This window comes from Terrapene carolina, unplaced genomic scaffold, assembly GCF_002925995.2.
Source record: "Terrapene carolina triunguis isolate 2854851 unplaced genomic scaffold, T_m_triunguis-2.0 Scaffold558, whole genome shotgun sequence".
NCBI classification, from domain to species: Eukaryota; Metazoa; Chordata; order Testudines; family Emydidae; genus Terrapene; species Terrapene triunguis.
In genome coordinates this window covers 3,093,172-3,112,046 of record NW_020664909.1, presented here as the reverse complement: position 1 = coordinate 3,112,046, position 18,875 = coordinate 3,093,172, and the positions used below count along the sequence as shown (strand labels likewise).

General features: G+C 43.1%; 1 protein-coding gene across 1 annotated transcript in view; it reads left to right on the top strand.

Moving 5' to 3' along the window:
• The first annotated feature begins 5,170 nt into the window (after window positions 1-5,170).
• Window positions 5,171-18,875, top strand: part of ZBTB11 (zinc finger and BTB domain containing 11) — a 36,841-nt gene continuing 23,136 nt past the window's right edge. Inside the window, exons 1-4 of the mRNA XM_024216506.3 lie at window positions 5,171-5,962; window positions 11,534-11,769; window positions 14,545-14,776; window positions 15,942-16,774. Of these exons, the coding sequence (XP_024072274.1) occupies window positions 5,653-5,962; window positions 11,534-11,769; window positions 14,545-14,776; window positions 15,942-16,774 (1,611 nt within the window). The 5' untranslated portion in view covers window positions 5,171-5,652. The remainder of the gene's footprint in view (window positions 5,963-11,533; window positions 11,770-14,544; window positions 14,777-15,941; window positions 16,775-18,875) is intronic.

The window sequence follows — 18,875 nt, the reverse complement described above, 5'->3', positions numbered from 1 at the left end:
AAAAGGTGACCCACTGCATGTGCCTCAATCAAGCCCTCAAAAAGGGCAAGTCACTGGCCAAACTCCCACCATGTGAGGACAGTTTTGTCAAAAGAGCATCTTGGCAAACAAAGATTTGGATGTTTTTACACATAGGCAAACCAGATATTGGATCATCATTGCTACATGGATAGGAAAAAGTGGATGATGAACTCCTTCCTGTATTCTTCAAGGGCCCAATGGCATCTAAGCTTCTATAAGACCTTATATGTGCCTGTACTGGTAGGGGTCACTGCACAATCAACTGTGGCTGTAGTCTATAGTCATAATAATCTTCCCTGAACAGAAATGGAGCAATATACAGACTTTCCTTCCTACTGCAGTAATTTGTTTATTAGATAGACATGCAACTCAAGAGTATATTTGTGAAGTTTATGCTGGGATGCCAGAATTTTCCTAGGAGAGGTCCTGCCATCATCACAAGGAGGGATATATAAGGGATATAGAGAACAGATGTTCCTTGAATGATTAATAATTACATGACAATATGAAAATGATTTACATTATGTGTGATATTTTGTTTAAGGATCCAAAGATAGCCAAAGTCAGAGTTCCTCTCCCTAAGAACAGAAACTAAAATGGATAAATGAGGATATTGTTAATCAACTGGGCAAGAATCTCTCATAATTTGCATATGAATCAAACCTCTTTCTCCCTCCCAGTCTAGCTAAGGCCTTGGCTAAACTCGTGACTTCCCAGCGCTGCCGTAGCAGCGCTGGGAAGTGCGAGTGTAGTCGCGGCGCCAGCGCTGCGAGAGAGCTCTCGCAGCGCTGTATGTACTCCACGTCTCCCAGGGGAATAGCTTGCAGCGCTGCGAGCGAGCGTGCAGCGCTGCAGGCTCTGATTACACTGGCGCTTTACAGCGCTGTACTCGCTGCACTCGGGGGGAGGGCGTTTTCACACCCCTGAGCGCAGCAAGTTGCAGCACTGTACAGCGCCAGTGTAGCCAAGGCCTAAAAAGAATTCCAAGTTACCAAGCAAAGGTAATACCCTGCTGCTTATACAGATCTTGAACAGAAGAACGGCCATACTGGGTCAGACCCAAGGTCCATCCAGCCCAGTATCCTGTCTTCCGACAGTGGCCAATACCAGGTGCCCCAGAGGGAATGAACAGAACAGGTAATCAATCAAGTGATCCATCCCCTGTCGCTCATTCTCAACTTCTGGCAAACAGAGGCTAGGGACACCATACCTGCCCATCCTGGCTAATAGCCATTGATGGACCTATCCTCCATGATTTATCTAGTTCTTTTTTGAACCCTGTTATAGTCTTGGCCTTCACAACATCCTCTGGCAAGGAGTTCCACAGGTTGACTGTGCGTTGTGTGAAGAAATACTTCCTTTTGTTTGTTTTAAACCTGCTGCCTATTAATTTCATTTGGTGACCCCTAGTTCTTCTGTTATGAGAAGGAGTAAATAACACTTCTTTATTTACTTTCTCCACACCAGTCATGATTTTATAGACCTCAATCATATCCCCCCTTAGTCATCTCTTTTCCAAGCTGAAAAGTCCCAGTCTTAATCTCTCTTCATATGGAAGCCGTTCTATACCCCTAATCATTTTTGTTGCCCTTTTCTGAATCTTTTCCAATTCCAATATATCTTTTTTTGAGATGGGGCGACCACATTTGCATGCAGTATTCAAGATGTGGGCATACCATGGATTTATATAAAGGCTATATGATATTTTCTGTCTTCTTATCTATCCCTTTCTTAATAATTCCCAACATTCTGTTTGCTTTCTTGACTGCTGCTGCACATTGAGTGTATGATTTGTTATTTGATCGACACACATGACATTTTATGGGAAGCGCTGTAGAGAACAGAGGATAGGCATGATATACTCACGGTAGCCTGTGTTGCGGAGGAGATGCACGGCAGCATTTTGTATTAGCTGGAGTTTCCTAAGTGCTGAAGATTTCATGTCCAGGTATATCACATTGCTGTAGTACAGCAAAGAGATGATGAAAACATGAATAACTGAGTCCAGGTCTTGCATTACCTGCAACTGTTGCAATGTGAGAGCTCAGCATCATTGAGGAATCCAAGAGTTCCCCTAGACTGTGGACTGAATTGACCAATTGTGGATGTGACCCTTGAATCAAAGAAGACTGCATCATGGCTGCAAATGCCTCAAAATACTTTCCTCTGCCCACCAGCAACACCTCTGTTTTGTTCAGTTTCAGCCAGTTGTTCTTCATCCATGAGCTGAACTCATTCAAAGACTGACCATCCTGGTGGTAGTGATGTGGTGAAAGATAGGTAGAGCTGTGTGTCATCTGCATATTGCTGGCACTTGAGTATTTGTTGTCTGACCAGTTCATCTAGTGTTTACATATATGTTGAAAAGAACCAGAGAGAGAATTGATCCTTATGGACAGTGGTATTGGAACTAGGGATGTTGGAGGTGCTGCTGCACCCCCTGACTTGAAGTAGAAATAACAGACACCAAATACATGGTTTCCATGATCAGCACCTCCACTATAAAAACTATTCCAGCACCCTTGCTTGTGGAACCCCACAAGTGAGGGGTCTAGTGGTAGAGGTGCAATTTCCCATCATTACTATTTTTGTACACCCTCCAGGAAGGACTCAAATAACTGTAGCACATTACCCTGGACTCCTGTTACCGCTCTTAGGCAAGACAACAGTATCTCATTGTCAACAGTGTCAAAGATTATAGACTGGTCCAAGAGGATGACAATGGTAGTCTTTCCTCTACCCATAGATGGGAGATCATCCATCAGTGCCACTAAAGCAGTTTCGGTTCTGTATCCTGGCCTAGATCCAGATTGTGCCAGCTCTAGAATGTTGGCTTTAGTTAGATGAGCTTGTAGTCAACCTTTGACTAGCTTCTCTATGAGCTTGCTCAGGAATGACGGGTTTGACACTGGGAGATAGTTGGCTAGGACTAAAGTGTCCAGGGTGGATTTCTTCAGTGTAGATTGGACTATTGCATATTCTGTGGCAGAAACACATTTAGTAAGATCCAGGCTTTAATTGCAATACTGAAATGATGATGGTACTTTAAGATCTATAAGACTCCTTGGCTTCAGTCTGAATGCTGGAACCTGAGAAATATGGATATGTAAATTGGTCCTAAAATGTTTTTCCCAACATTTGGCTCATGAATTGTGATCAGTGCAATTAGACTGGATAACTGCAGAATAAGAACCAGTGTTAGCCAATCAGATTCCACTTTAAAACCTGTATTTTAAACAGAGGAGATCTGCAGTCCAGAGCATACTGTCACACTCAGGACAGAGTCAGCAGTACACTTCTCATTTGGAGGACGGGTTAGCTTGAAAGTGAACAAGTTTAATGAGGAAATAGATTTTAAGATATTATACTTGGACCTATTATGTTACCTGCAGCAATTTTAAGTTAAAAAGTCCATGCTTCAAATGTTGTCATTGTACAGAGGTCCACAGTTTCACATATTTCTATTGACATTGATCAGAACAATACTAATAGTTAAAGTGCTTTTCTACATGTTTTAACGAAAATATTATTTGACATTAAAGGATCCTTAAAGGGTAAGCATATATTCCTTTACGTACACACAAAAATGATGGATATTTCAGAAATGCAGATAATAATTTGACTGTAGCCTCCACTCAGCAAATAATTTCTCTTTCAAATCAATTTTTGGGAATGCAGAAAGGATTTATATTTGAATAAGTATCCCACCTGAATGAGTTTCTTACAAAGATCTTGATTCTTTAGTTTGCATCCAGAATGCAGCAAAGATCAATTAATGCAGATCCAATTGAAAGATCAGGACCATATATACTGTCTGTATATTCTGCTTTCATAGATACAAATGATTTTAAGAAACTGGGCACTTTCCTTGTCTCCCTTGTTTTAATTTGCAGACTTTATTTTAGAATAGATAACCCCAGATAACATGAAAATAGTTGGTCTGCTAGTTACCGAGGCTACTGGTTCTCCTGCTGAAACCACCAAAACCCCACAGACAATTATGGAGTCTACTGGACTTCCCATTACCAGTAACATAATTTGTAATATAATTTGATAATATAAATCCCTTCATCCTGGTCAAGGATTGTAACCAATCCTTAATTCCGCTGGGATTATATTAACAGAGGTGATCCTACAGTTTATAATTGCTCCTTTGTGGGATAGTTATGGGTCCTGAAATCACTTTCAGAACAAACCAAAAAAAAAAAAAAGAAAAAGGTTGTGGTGTGATGGTGAGCAGTGGGACACAATGATGTGTTGGGATGGTATACACATTTGGCATCATGCGATATTGCCAACTGTTATTACTTTAATATTTGGGGCTTTTAAGCTCCTGCTTGTGGAATCAAGAGATTGCATGAAAATCATAGCTTTCTTTAAAAAAGTGTCTAGCCCTTGCGGTTGCAAAGGCTCAGCAGCCAAAAGACAAATATAAAGAACACACTATGTATTTTCTAAAATCTCATGATTTTAAAGTCCGTTTTTCTGGGGTCCGCCTCATGTATCTGATTGCTTGGGGCTGATTGACAACACTCATTTAAGGTTATAGTGCTGTTTGAACATAATAGGGGATGCTTTTAGGTGCGAGGTGAGGTTACTGTGCCAAAATATTGCGTTGCTTCAGGATCTCAACCGCTCTGAAGATAACCCAGCAAAGCCGCAAGGCTGGGAGGAAATGAATTGCGCACAGCGCAAGGGGTCCACTCCCCTTACTAACGGGAGTCAGTGATGGACTCAGTGAGCCTATAAAGGGGAATTTAGTGTTTTGGCGGAACTAGCTTTGCCCTGTTTCAAGATGGCTGCTCCCTTAATTTAAGCCTCTCAGGCTAAGGGGAAGTTTTGCCCCACGTCAAGATGGCGGCGGGCCGACCTCAGTTCGGCGCTTTTAGTTGTGTTCCAAGACAGTAGCAACCGGAACTCAGCAGCGCACTCCTTGCCCTGTTTTAAGATGGCGACGTCCCGACCTCAGCCCTTTACGCTGTCGACCGATTCCAAGATGGCGCCCCGCAATACACGTTGCGCTCTCGGAGCTCCCCGCCCCAGCTACCTCCCTGAGCCCCTCCCCTGCGCTCGGGCTTCTGACCTCACTTCCGCTTGTGCAGCAGCCATTTTGTCTTTCCGTTGCTGCTGCCCGAGCTTCTCCCTCCCTCCCGCCGCCGCTGGCTGGGAAACTCCAGTTCCCCCCCCCGGGCCCAGCTCCCTCCGGACCCGCTGCCCAGGGGGCCGCTGCCTTCAGCCTCCCTCCTCCTGCCCAACCGCTGGCCAGGTTGCCTCGGACCCGCGGATCGGCGTCTCTCGTCCCCTCCCCCCAGCGGCGCATGCTCCGCCGGGCCCCCGGCCGCGCGGACACCCGGTAGCCCCCCCCGCCCTAGGGGCTGGGGCGCCCCTCAGTGCCTGGCCACGGGATCCCCCAGCTCTTGGGGCAACGCCCCAGCCCCCCTCCCCACGCTGAGCGCCCGAGACGCCCCACAGCTCCCTAGGGGCTGGGTGCGGAGGGGGCGCCGGGTCCCAGCTGCCCCTACCGGGGTGAGCGGCTGAGACGCCCCGCGAAGGAAAGCGGGGGACTGGCTCGGCAGGGGCCCCGCCGCCCCCGGCAGCCGCGGAGCCGGTCCTGCCCAGCCCGGCGGCGCCATGTCCAGCGAGGAGAGCTACCTGGCCATCCTGCGCTACCTGACCAACGAGCGGGAGCCCTACGCGCCCGGCACGGAGGGTAACGCCAAGCGCAAGATCCGCAAGGCGGCCGCCTGCTATGTGGTGCGCGACGGGACCCTCTACTACCAGCGGCGGCAGCGGGACCAGCAGCGCTTCGCCGAGCTCGAGGTGGTGCTGCAGGCCGAGCGCCGCGCCCGCCTCATCCGCGCCGCCCACCTCGGCCCGGACGGCGCCCACCGCACCCGCCTGCAGACCTGGCAGGGACTCTCGCAGCGATACTGGTGGAGAGGTGAGGCGGGGCCCTGGCTGGGAGAGCGGCGGGGCTCAGCCGCAGCAGGAGGCGGGGAGCGGGGTCGCGTGGTGGGAGGCGCCCGGACGGGGCCGATCTCTCGCAGCGGCGCGCTGAGCCCGCTCGGGGATAACGGGCAGGGGAGAAGAGCACCTGCGGACTGTCCTGAGCGGCTCTCTCGCTGCCGCCGCACGTGGAGCCCGCCCAATGGGGTAGGTGGGGCCGGGCGCGACATGCAGCTGCCTGCGGGAGCCAGCCAGCGTGTCTGGGCGGGGCTCCGGTCGGGAGCTCGCCAATCCCTGGAGGGTGTGCGGACCCCAGTGGTGCTCCCCAGCCCACGTAGCTTAGCGCCCTGGTGAGCTGTGTGTCACAGAGCCTGGGCATCTGTCAGGCAGGGGCGCCAGGAATTGGCTACACCTTTACCAGCATGTTAAGTACATTTAGAAGCAGGATTCTTGTCAGTCAGTGGGGCCAATGGATGATGAGGTATTAAAGGGGCACTCAAGAAAGACAAGGCCTTTGCTGAGAAGCAAAACACATTTTTGCATTGGATTTCACTGCAGTGGATGTGAGGGAGATTCCCATGCCTGTGCCATTCTTTTTAGGTGACTGATCTGAGGAATTGACCTAGAATTGAGGTGTCAATAAAGAAGGTTTTAGAACAAATTGGTAAATAGTAATAGGTCCCGAACCCGATAGTGTTCAAGAAAGAGTTCTGAAGGAACTCACATATGAAATTGCAGAACAATTAACTGTGGTATATAAGCTATTACTTAAATCAGCCTCTGCACCAGATGACCTGAGACTAGGTAATGTAACACCAATTTTTTTAAATGTTCTAGAGGTGATCCTGGCAATTACAGGCCAGTAAGCTTAACTTCAGTACAGGGCTAATTGGTTGAAACTATAATGAAGAATAGAATTATCAGACACATAGATGAACATGATATGTTGGAGAAGAGTCAAAAAAGCTTTTGTGAAGGGAAATCATGCCTCACCAATCTCTTAGAATTCTTTGAGGGGGGTCAGCAAATGTGAACAAGGGGGAATCCACTGGATATAGTGTACCTGGACTTTCTGAAGGCTTTTGACAAAGTCCCTCACGAAAGGCTCTTAAGCAAAGCAGACTGTGATAAATAATCTGGAAAAAGGGGTAAATCGTGATGGTGGCAAAGTTTGTAGACAATACCAAATTATTCAAGATAGCTAAGTCCAAAGCTGACTGTGAAGAGTTACAAAGGGATCTCATAAAACTGGATGACTAAGCAACAAAACAGCAAATGAAATTCAATATGGATAAATGCAGAGTAATGCACATTAGAAAACATAATCCCAACTGTACATACAAAATGATGGCGTCTACATTAGCTGTTACCACTCTAGAAACAGATCTTGGAGTAGGAGCGCCGGAGCGGACCGAGCCATGTGGTGCAGCCCCCAATCCCGCTCCTGAGTGGGAGCTCACTTGCCGGCTTAAAACGGCTCGCGAGCCGTAGTTTGCCCACCCCTGGGTTAGAGAGTAGCATAGTCAGCCACCACTAATATGTATTTATTTCCCATTTGGATCACCCCAAGGTCCCTCAACGTCTATGGACACCCTCTTACAGATTTCTTCATTTATAGGTAGCAGCATCATGGGTGGTTTATAATCCTTCCCTCAAGACTAAACTTGCCCAGTTTTTTAACCTTTCCTCATAGGTCAGGTTTTCTAAATCTTTTATCATTTTTGTTGCTCTTCTCTGGACTCTCTCCAGTTTGTCCACATCTTTCCTAAGTTGTGACACTCAGAACCAGACACAGTATTCCAAACCGAAACCTCACCAATGCTGAGGAGACCAGGACAGGTACCTGCCGTGTCTTACATACAACACTCCTCTAAAGACACCTAAGAATATTAGCCTTTTTGCAACTGCAGCACATTGACTCGTATTCAATTTGTGATCCACTGTAATCCCCCGATTCTTTTCAGCAGTACTACAACCTAGCTATTTATTCCCCATTTTGTATTTACACATTTGATTTTTCCTTCTTAAGTAAACTACTTTGCACTTGTCTTATTGAATTTCCTCTTGTTGAATTCAGACCAATTCTCCAGTTTGTCAAGGTTGTTTTGAATTCTAATCCTGTCCTCCAAAGTGGTTGTAACCTCTCCCAGTTTGGTATCATCCACAGATTTTATAGGCATACTCTCCACATCATTAAAGAAAACACTGAATAGTACCAGATCCAGGACTGACCACGGTGGAACCCCACTATATATGCCTATCCAGTTTGACAGTGAACCATTGATAAATACTGATTGAGTAGTCTTTCAATTAGATGGCGTTTCCCTAGTTTGCTTATGAGAGTATCATATGTGTTTAAAACATTAGTAAAATTAAGATATGTCATGTCTACTGCTTCCCTCCCCTTCTCTCGCCCCCCACCCCCTTTCAGTAGGCCAGGAAGGAAAGACCTAGAAAGAAATTAGTTTGGTTGGCATGATTTGTTCTTGACAAATCCATGTTGGCTCTTCCTTATAACCCTATTATCGTCTAGATGCTTACAAAGTGGTTGTTTGATAACTTTGTAACACTTATATCCTATCATAGAATATCAGGGTTGGAAGGGACCTCAGGAGGTCAGCTAGTCCAGGACCCATCCCCAACTAAATCCCTAAATGGCCCCCTCAAGGATTGAACTCACAACCCTGGGTTTAGCAGTCCAATGCTCAAACCACTGAGCTATCCCTCCCCCCAACTTGTTCCAGTATCTTTCCAGGTATGAAAGTTAGGCTGACTCATCTATAATTCCTCAGGTCCTCTTTGTTCCCCTTTTTAAAGATGGATATTATGTTTGCCTGTGGGACCTCACCCGTCCTCCGTGAGTTCTTGAAGATAATTGCTAACGGTTCCAAGATTGCTTCAACTACTTCCTTAAGTACTCTGGGATGAATTTCATCTAGCCCTTCTGGCTTAAATATATCCAACTTCTCTAAATAGTTTTTAACCTGTTCTTTCCCGATTTTGGCTTATGCCCTTTGTTATTAATATTAATTGTGTTGAATATCTGGTCACTGTTAACCCTTGGTCCATCTGTTTTTCTGTGTTTGTACAGTGCCTAGCACAATGGGGTTTTGGTCCATGACTAGGTCTCCTAGGTAGTACTACCATAGAAATAATAATGTTTAGTCATTCCTCGTATCTGTTTATCATGGGACAGCTTTGGATGAAGCATTCTTACAGCTAATTTCCAGTGGCTATTGCTAGCTCTTGAGGGGCGGGGCAGGGCTGGGATGTGCCTTAAATCTGTATTTCCTGGTTCACAGGCTTAAGCGTACATACATTTGACATTCTGGAAGGGTATGAGGGATTGCCCATCAACCCTAACTCTGAGTTACCCAAGTTTTGGGCCTGTGATAAACAGCTGGGTTTGGCATCATGATCTTCTGAAGGTCAGCAGGCAGAGGTTCTCTTTTTGCACTAGCAGGATAAATTAATTTGAATTGAAGACTGAGTATGTTTACACTACGAGTGCTACAGTGGCACAACTGCATAGTAGATCCATCCCCTCTAAAGGCAGTGGCTAGTTCGACAGAAGAGTCCATCTGTCAACCTAGCTGCATCTAGAGTGGGGGGCTAAGTCAACCTAACTATGTCGCACAGGGCACAACATTTTTCAGAGCCTTGAGCGATGTAGCTAGGTCAATTTAAGTAATGAGAATGCCTTGGGAGCTGCCCTAAGACATTTAAATCTAAGTACTGTTAATTCAGGTGCCTAATCTCAGCTGCAGGTGTTGAAGTATTGGGAATATCTTACACCCAGACCCCCTAAACTCACATGGAGCCCCATTAATTTCAACAAGTCTCCATGTGGACATGGGTCCACATGCATAGAGCCAGTTGCAGGATCAGTGTCATAGTTTGTAAAGCTAGGTTCCTTTGGAATTAAATGCTACATAAATATAAGATTGGAAGAAGCAGTCATGCACAAGTCCTTCTGGAATGATGTTTGACCTAATAAGTCTAACAATCTTCAGTACTTCCACCAAGAATGAGCTGTTAATAATCAGTTGATTAAATGAAAAGAACATCCACTCACTCAAGCCCTTAAAAGCAATGAAAATGGCCACTTACATAGTTATCCTCTTAACATACCTTGAACCTCACACATCACATTCATCATTTCACTGACCATCTCCACTTCTAAATAAATCCCATATACCTTCAACATTTCGACAGTTATACAATTCAGGCGCTATATTCTTTACCCTCACACTGTAATAAAACCTTAACTTTGGCATCAGCAACATACATGTCTGTGAGGTATCTGCATACTTGTGAACTATCTAATGTGGTGTTTTATCTTTGGGATGTATGATGAATAGTGAGTTGCAGACAGGTGAAAGTATAATCCAGGAATCTTTGAATGCTAGTGTGCTGTTCTAACCAATGGACATTCTTTCTTTAAATTAATCTGACATAAAGGCTACAAAAGCTGGGGTTCTGAAGAAGTATCTAAGACTGTTCTTGTCCCAGTGAAAACTATGTGAGGTAGGGAGTAAACGTCTTTACATATGGTATGTGATATTTTATTACAGCTGGCTGAAATTTTGCAATTTCAATTTTGATGTAAAATTGCAACCAAAAAAACTGACAAAATTTTCACGAATCCCCATCCCCACCTCTTTCAATTTTTAGGCCAGCTCTATATATTTTCCCTTGGGGAAAGCTGAATTTAAATGACTTGTAGATTACAAAAATAATTGTTTTTTTGATTCTTGGGTTATTTCTGGCTTTACAAACTGGGTTGAGCTGAAGGTGACGGCTAGTGGCGTTCTGTTATTTTCTTTGTTGGGCCTGTCCTGTAGTAGGTGACTTCTTGGTACTCTTCTGGCTCTGTCAATCTGTTTTTTCACTTCAGCAGGTGGGTATTGTAGTTTTGAGACTGCTTGATAGAGATCTTGTAGGTGTTTATCTCTGTCTGAGGGATTGGAGCAAATGCGGTTGTATCTTAGAGCTTGGCTGTAGACAATGGATCATGTGGTGTGTCCTGGATGGAAGCTGGAGGCATGTAGGTAAGTATAGCGATCAGTAGGTTTCCGGTATAGGGTGGTGTTTATGTGACCATCGCTTATTAGCACAGTAGTGTCTAGGAAATGGACCGCTTGTGTGGATTGGTCTAGGCTGAGGTTGATGGTGGGATAGGTCATCTCAATTATCACTTCAAACGTTTTTTTTCTCTTGCTGATGATAGCTCATCTCAATTGATTGGCCTCTTACAGTTGGCATGGCTACTTCCACCTTTTCATGTTCTCTGTATATATAAATATCTTCTTTGTGTGTGTTCCATTCTATGCATCCGATGAAGTGGGCTGTAGCCCATGAAAGCTTATGCTCAAATAAATTTGTTAGTCTCTAAGGTGCCACAAGTACTCCTGTTCTTTTTGCAGATACAGACTAACACGGCTGCTACTCTGAATACTAAGGATGTAATAATTAGTAAAATGACAGATTGCCCTTTCTCATGTGTGTTATGTAAAATAGATGACTAACATAAACTAATGACGCTTTCATTAATACTTTTCCTTAGGTGTTCTTAAGCAAGTTAAAGATTACATTAAAGAATGTAGCAAGTGCCAGGAAAAGCTAGATCGTTCTAGATCCCTGTCAGATCCTTCTGAAATGCTGGAGGAGCTAGGACTGGACACAAGATCTCATGAAGACAGTAATGAAACAGATGATGAATTAAGTAACACTGCATCAGTCCCAGCTGCATCACCAAAACCTGTGAAAAAGAAACCAATAGCAAAACATGAGCTTGTATTTGTAAGTAGCATTTTATCTACTTGTAAAATTATAAGATGTTAATTTAACAGTCTTAGTCAAATTATTTATCATAGCTCTTACTAGTGCAATATGATCTGATACTAAATTTCACTGAATGTTCAAGTAGAATAGAGCATATTGCAGTGTTTAGAAACTGGATCAAATGAGTGTCTAAATATCTGTTTTTCTGTCACCCTATTCTTCATTTTTGTTTCACAAATGATTGTGTGTGTAGGAATTAAAAAAAAAAAAAAAAAAAAAGTTTCCACAGGTTTTTGATTTTTATATATTTTTCTTTTTCTCTCTCGTTTTGTCTGTTTTCGCATTGTGCGAGTATAATTTTAAATGTCTAAAAGGGACAGTGGTAGCAAATTGAAACAATTCATTAAAAGTCTTGTTTTTTCAGATGAGCTGATCTGTTTTTTCAGGGTGAACTCAATTTTTATCATAAAAGTGCATTCTTAATACAGTAACTCCTCACTTAATGTTGTAGTTATGTTCCTGAAAAATGCAACTTTAAGTGAAACGGTGTTAAATCCAATTTTCCCATAAGATTTAATGTAAATACGGGGGATTAGGTTCCAACAAAAATTTTTGGGGGCAGACAAAAGGCTTTATATACTGTACAGTACTGTACTGTGGTTGGGAGGTGCCCCTGGCTTACCGCACACAGGCACAGCCCGCTACAGGCAAGGACGCTAGGAAGCACCTTGCGCAGCAGCAGCGGCAGCTTCCCCCCAGAAGAACAGGCGCCGACTTTGCTGGGGGATGCTCCAGGCCTGCCTCTTCCTGTCCCCGCTCCACTCCAGGCCCACCTCTTCCCACCCTCACTCCACCTCCTCTCCAGAGCACACCGTGTCCCCGCTCTTCCCCCTCCCTCCCAGAAAGTCCTAAGCGCCGCCAAACAGCTGTTTGGCAGCGGGGGAAGCGCTGGGAAGGAGGGAGAGGAGGCGGAGAAGAGGAACTTGTGCAATGCTCCCTTGTAAAGTCACTGCTCTTCCAAGCACTGGACAGATCAGGCAGCCAAATGACGTTATAAGGGAGCATTGCACAACTTTAAACGAGCATGTTCCCTAATGGAGCAGCGACGTAACTTTGAAACAACATTAAACTGGAGGACGTTAAGTGAGGAGTTACTGTACATATTCGTCACAACTCAGAGATAGATGTAGGTTTCATTTTTAGAAGGTACACACTATATGTTTTTAAACAGTGTTTTATTTTGAAAACTTTTCAGATTAGTTTTACAGCTATATCAGAAAACGAATGATTGTTTGGTTATTTCATTTACCAAAGGTAATTGAAGCAGATATTTATGAAGTCACTGGGAGGTGAACTATCTCCAATTCAACAGGTTAATCATTAATATTTGGAGGATTTTCTTGCCATGCTGTATTAGGAGGAGAACATCACCAGATAGACATTTAAATTGTTTTATTTAACTAAAACAACAACGTTAAGTATTCTGGATTTTTTTTTTCTTCAACAGCAAACATATGCTTTTTTTGTTAAAATATTATATGTCCCTTGCGTCTCACATTTATCTCCAGACTTCTTCTCCTTGTCCAGATCTATTCCGCCCCCAACAATCTTCTATTCTATTAATTGAAGTTTTTGAAACTTTGTACTTTTAGAGAGAGGTAAGGGATTGTCTCTGTGTACACAAATTTGCAGAGGGACAATAGAGTTGAGGTCTGTTACTTCTCACCTCTATATATTTATTTATTTAAAAACATTTTTGCTGTTAACAAGCATGTTATCTCTGGAGAGACAAATCCAGAGTTTGAGAACTGCAAAACTAAGCATCTCTGATGGTATCTTCTAGACTGAGTACTGAGTCCCATTGGGTAGATAAGATTGAAAGATTAACCTAAATAATCTGTACAGAAGCCTGTGGAACCCCATAAGATTGGGTCCCTAACCCATGAACTATTGGAATTCATTTACAAAACTTTTCTTAAACATTACATGACTATTGTCTCATACTATAGAATTAGAATTTATAATCCCTATTCCATGATGACAAGTATCAGAGGGGTAGCCGTGTTAGTCTGAATCTGTAAAAAGCAACAGAGGGTCCTGTGGCACCTTTAAGACTAACAGAAGTATTGGGAGCATAAGCTTTCGTGGGTAAGAACCTCACTTCTTCAGATGCCAAAAGCTTATGCTCCCAATACTTCTGTTAGTCTTAGGCCTGGTCTACACTAACCCCCCAAGTCGAAGTAAGGTACGCAACTTCAGCTACGTGAATAACGTAGCTGAAGTCGACATACCTTACTTCGAACTTACCGCGGTTCAGACGCGGTTCACACGGGGCAGGCAGGCTCCCCCGTCGACTCCGCGGTACTCCTCTCGTTGAGATGGAGTACCGCAGTTGACGGCGAGCACTTCCTGGTTCGATTTATCGCGTCCAGACCAGACGCGATAAATCGAACCCGGAAGTTCGATCCCCAGCCGCCGAACTAGCGGCTAAGTATAGACCAGCCCTTAAAGGTGCCACAGGACCCTCTGTTGCTTATTCCATAATGAGATATCTTTGAGCTGTAATGTATCTTAATTAAAACTATCTTTAGATATGTGTTTTCCTCAAAAAGCATTTTATCAATAAAATCTGATTTAAATTAAAAAAATATGATTTTTTTATTAAAAAAAAAAAACATTGCTTTTTATCCACCCTGTCTTTTTTCCAGAAAAGAAGAAATGTCTAGTGCTCAGTATGAATGCTTAAAAAGATAAATGTAAAGCAGCTCTTTGTAATGGATTTGTTTATGGCAGGTTGATAGTAAAGGCCTTGTGAAGCAGTCTTCTTCAAAACATTCTCTGTCAGTTTTAAACCAACTGAACCAGCAAAGGCTTTCCAATCAGTTCTGTGATGTTACTCTGTTGATTGAAGGAGAAGAGTACAAAGCGCACAAATCTGTCTTGGCAGCCAACAGTGAGTACTTCCGGGAGCTTTTCATCGAAAAGGGCGCTGTCTCCAGTCATGAAGCAGTAGTGGATCTTTCAGGTAAATAGGCTCCAATTTCAAAAGATTTTAAGCAGAAAATGTTAAGTAAGGCTTAGTGAATGTGGTGTAGTAGCTTCTGAATATGTAAGGAGACTGAGCATTTGAGCTCACTTCTTGATTTAGAAATGTTGTGGGGTTTTTGGATTTTATGCTAGAAGAAACCATTGTGATCATATAGTCTGACCTTATGCATAACACAGACCATAGAATATCAGCCAGTAATTCTTGTGTAGCCTTTGAATAACTATTTTTTAATCTGCTTAGTTGTGTTCATGCTTCGTATTGGTTTATTGACTTTAAAAGCAGGCAAATGCCTGAATATATAAAGGAACGTTCGTATCTTCTGGAAGAGTTCTTTTGCCCGAGCAAACACTTTTGGTCAAGTGGCATGTTATACAACTATAGGCAACAGAAAACTTGACCCTTCAAGTCTCTTGAAGCCAGGAGAATATTAATAAAGCTTCAAAAACTGTGTTTTCATGACAGAAGTTATTGTACATAGCACATGGGTGAATGCTTGGTATGTTGGTCTACTAGTACTGGCCTTTCTTCTTGTTTCCTCTCCAATTCCTATCCTTCTGTAGTTTAGATGGATGAACAAATTGACTTTTAGCATGATAGTCCAGAAGCTGCCCAAAGGTAAGTTTCAGTGGTTCTCATAATTGTGGGTAGAAAAATATACATTTTAAATTAAGTTATTCAGTATAAGTCTCTTGAACCCCTGTCACTTTTTCCTCTTTCTTTTCTCTCCTCTTTCTCTCATCCTCTATCAATTTTAATCTTACTCCTCCTACACTTTTTCCTTAATGCAAGAGAAGCAAAAAGATACCAATTAATTTAGGGCCAGGATTTCTATTTCAGAAAGGGTAGCAGTACCAAGCTTTTTTTAGAAGCAGTTTAATAAAAAACTTAGTTGTATTTAATATTGTGATCCTAGCGTGTTTGAATCTGCAGGCTTCCATGCTGGGAGAACACGTCTGCTCATGAGTGAGATACTAATTGAAACCATATGCAGCTGCTGCATCAGCTAGCTGATAGACATTACTCTAAAGCAGAGACCCATCCAAATTAAGGGGGGGGGAGAAGAGATTATGGATTAGCTTGGAACAATTTGGTGATTGCTATTTGTTTTCTATAATCTCACTTCTTTTATTACTCTGTACAGGTTTTTGCAAGACAAGTTTCCTCCCTTTACTGGAATTTGCTTATACCTCAGTGTTAACTTTTGACTTCTGTAGCATGGCAGAAGTTGCCATGCTAGCCCGGCATCTCTTCATGTCAGAGGTCTTGGAAATCTGTGAAAATGTGCACAAACAGATGGAAGACAAACAAATCACAGTGTACCAAAAGGGAGATATTCACACTGTAGAGTCTACACAGAGTTTACCGGAGCAGAATGCAGTTGAAACACAGCCTGTGGATAGTGTTGAACAGCCTTTACCTACAGAAGTGGTAAACAGTGAAGTAGTAGGAACTATGAATGGAGCATCTCCCAGTACTGGACAAGAGGAGGCAATAGCACTGCAGTCTGACCCTCAGACTTCAGAGCCTACAGGGGATATAACTGATAGTCTTTCAAAGCCTACAGTACAGTCTGTTTATAGTGAAACAACTGGAAATGAAATAAAAATAGAAATAGTACAGAGCATTGCAAATAACATTGTTTCTGTCATGCAATCTGAGCCTCCAGTGGCAGAGGACATGGAAACATGCTCTCCGACAGAAGTTGAGGCCGATCAAAATGAGAGCAGCACAGCAAATGCAGAAATCACTTCCGAAGAGTCTTTAGAAGCACTTAAGCAAAAACGTGGCAGGCCATGTAATGCAGAAGGAACTCCAGTGTCACAACCTGAGAGCATCGTCTGCAGCCAAGATGATACTTATAAAAGCAAACTTCGTCAGCGTTCTGTTAGTGAGGGTGGATATATCAGATTGCACAGGGGAATTGAGAAAAAGCTACAAAATAGGAAGACAAACCCCAAATCAGCAATACAGCAGGTATGAGAAATATCTTTGCTTAGTATCATAATCTAGTTTTCAGCGGAAGAAAATCTCCTTTGTTTTCAAAATAATGTAAAAAGACCACTTTCATTTCACTTCTAAGCAACACCTTGGACAGATAAATATTAATGTTAATACAACATTAGTACAGAAAAATAATCGCTAATACATGTGACAGATATTTGTGTGAAAACAACCAATATACAAATTTCTTGCAGTATGGTGATCTTAGTCAGCGTTTCTCAAATGCAGCCACCGGGTTGTTGTTTTTTTGCGGTCACAGCCTCCTGGGCAGTGATTGAGGGGGAGGGGGGCAAAGCATTCACCCCTTCCCTGGGGCCACCAGCAGGGGTTGGGCCCTGCCCCCCTCTGGAGCCACGAACACCAGAGGAGCGGGCAGAGAAGCGGGCAGCCAGTGTGAGTTTCCCCCCTTTCCCAGAAGCAATGGGGCTTGGGCTTTTGGCTTTAGCCCTGGGGCATTGGGCGGCAGGCTCTGGCCATGGGGCTTCGGGTTCCAGCCACGGGGCTTTGGGCTCCATCTCCGAGCCGTGGGGCTTCAGGCTCCGGCCCTGGGCTCACCCTCCACCCCCTATCGCCCATGGCCCCCTGCTGCCTCCCTACACACCTCTCCAGTGAGAGCTTAATTTGTCCCCTGGCTTGCCAGGGCTGAGTAAGTCTGCTGTGAAAAGCGATATTAACAAGCCTACAAATATCAGTTTTCACAGGAGCAGACTTACTAGCTAGCAAGTCTAAAAACAAAAGAAACAACAACAAAAAAGAGAAAAACGTTCAAAGCACCTTATTTTGTTTCTATTCTGTTTAGGTCCAGTAAAGAATAGAGACAATTGTACATTATTTTTATTATTGAGTCTGAAAAAAACCCATCATAAATAAATTACAATGATTTGGACATGGATATGTGTATATTTATTTGTTTTTCCCAAAGTTAATTAAGTGTTTTAGGAAAAATTGTCAGAGCAGCCACCAGCAAGAGTTGGTGGCTGCACTCTAAGGCCACCAAAAAATTTCTTGTGAGAATCCCTGTCTTAGATTTACTGTTGGTCCGGCACATAGATATTTTATATGCTAAAAATATTCAGCTCAGTTTGAGTAATTTTTTATGCCTTTTTATGCTATAATTGAAGATGTATGTGCTCCCCTAAAAGTTTCAAAACTGAGATTATTTTTAGATGGGGTGTGTATGTATGGGTGGGGAAACCCAGCTATTTAAATATATCTGACCATTTTACCAACAAGTCTCCAAATTTTGGAAGCTTGAAAATGAAGTATATTTTACGAAGTCTGAGACTGTTAGTTACATCACTGTATATAGTTCCTTAAATGTGGCCCTAAATCAGAGCATTGCCAACCTCACTATTAAGACTGCAGATTGAGACAATTCTATTTATAGATTACATAAGAATTTGATTGAAGAACATGTAAGGTTGCAAAGTTGAGCACTCATGTTAGGAAATGACAAAGTTAAGGTTGTTTGGGCAACCTAAATTCAGCCCCTTTGTGTGTATGTATTTTGATAGTCTTTAATTACATAGTCACATGCATTTTTTCCCCACAGGACCCACTGCCTCTCTTTAAGAGCACAGGATGGACAGCTTTCACCGAATTCAATATTTCTTTTAATAAAATTTGCATCCCAATATCTTATTTACTACACACCATCTAAATGCTGCATTGGATACAGAATTAATAATTTCCCTTGGGGCTCCTTTATAGAAGCTCTCACTTTAGTATCTAAGTGTTTCACAAACACTAATGAATTTATCTTCACATCTCTGTGAAGTGGTGGTATTATTCCCATATAACAGTTGAGGAACTAAGGCACAGAGGATAAAGCCTACACAATCAAAAGTGTCCCCTAATTTTGAATGCCTTGAGACACTTGGGGACTGATTTTTTTTTTTTTTTCTTTTCTTCAGACTTTTCAGTTTTCAAGTGTAGTTCCCACTTACTTCAGTTGCAATTGTGAGTGCTAAGCTCTTTTGCAAATCTGGCCCCATTTGTGTTAAGCACCCAGAAAATGAGACAGTGAAAACCTGACACATTGGATTTAAGTGACTTACCTAGCATCACATAGAAA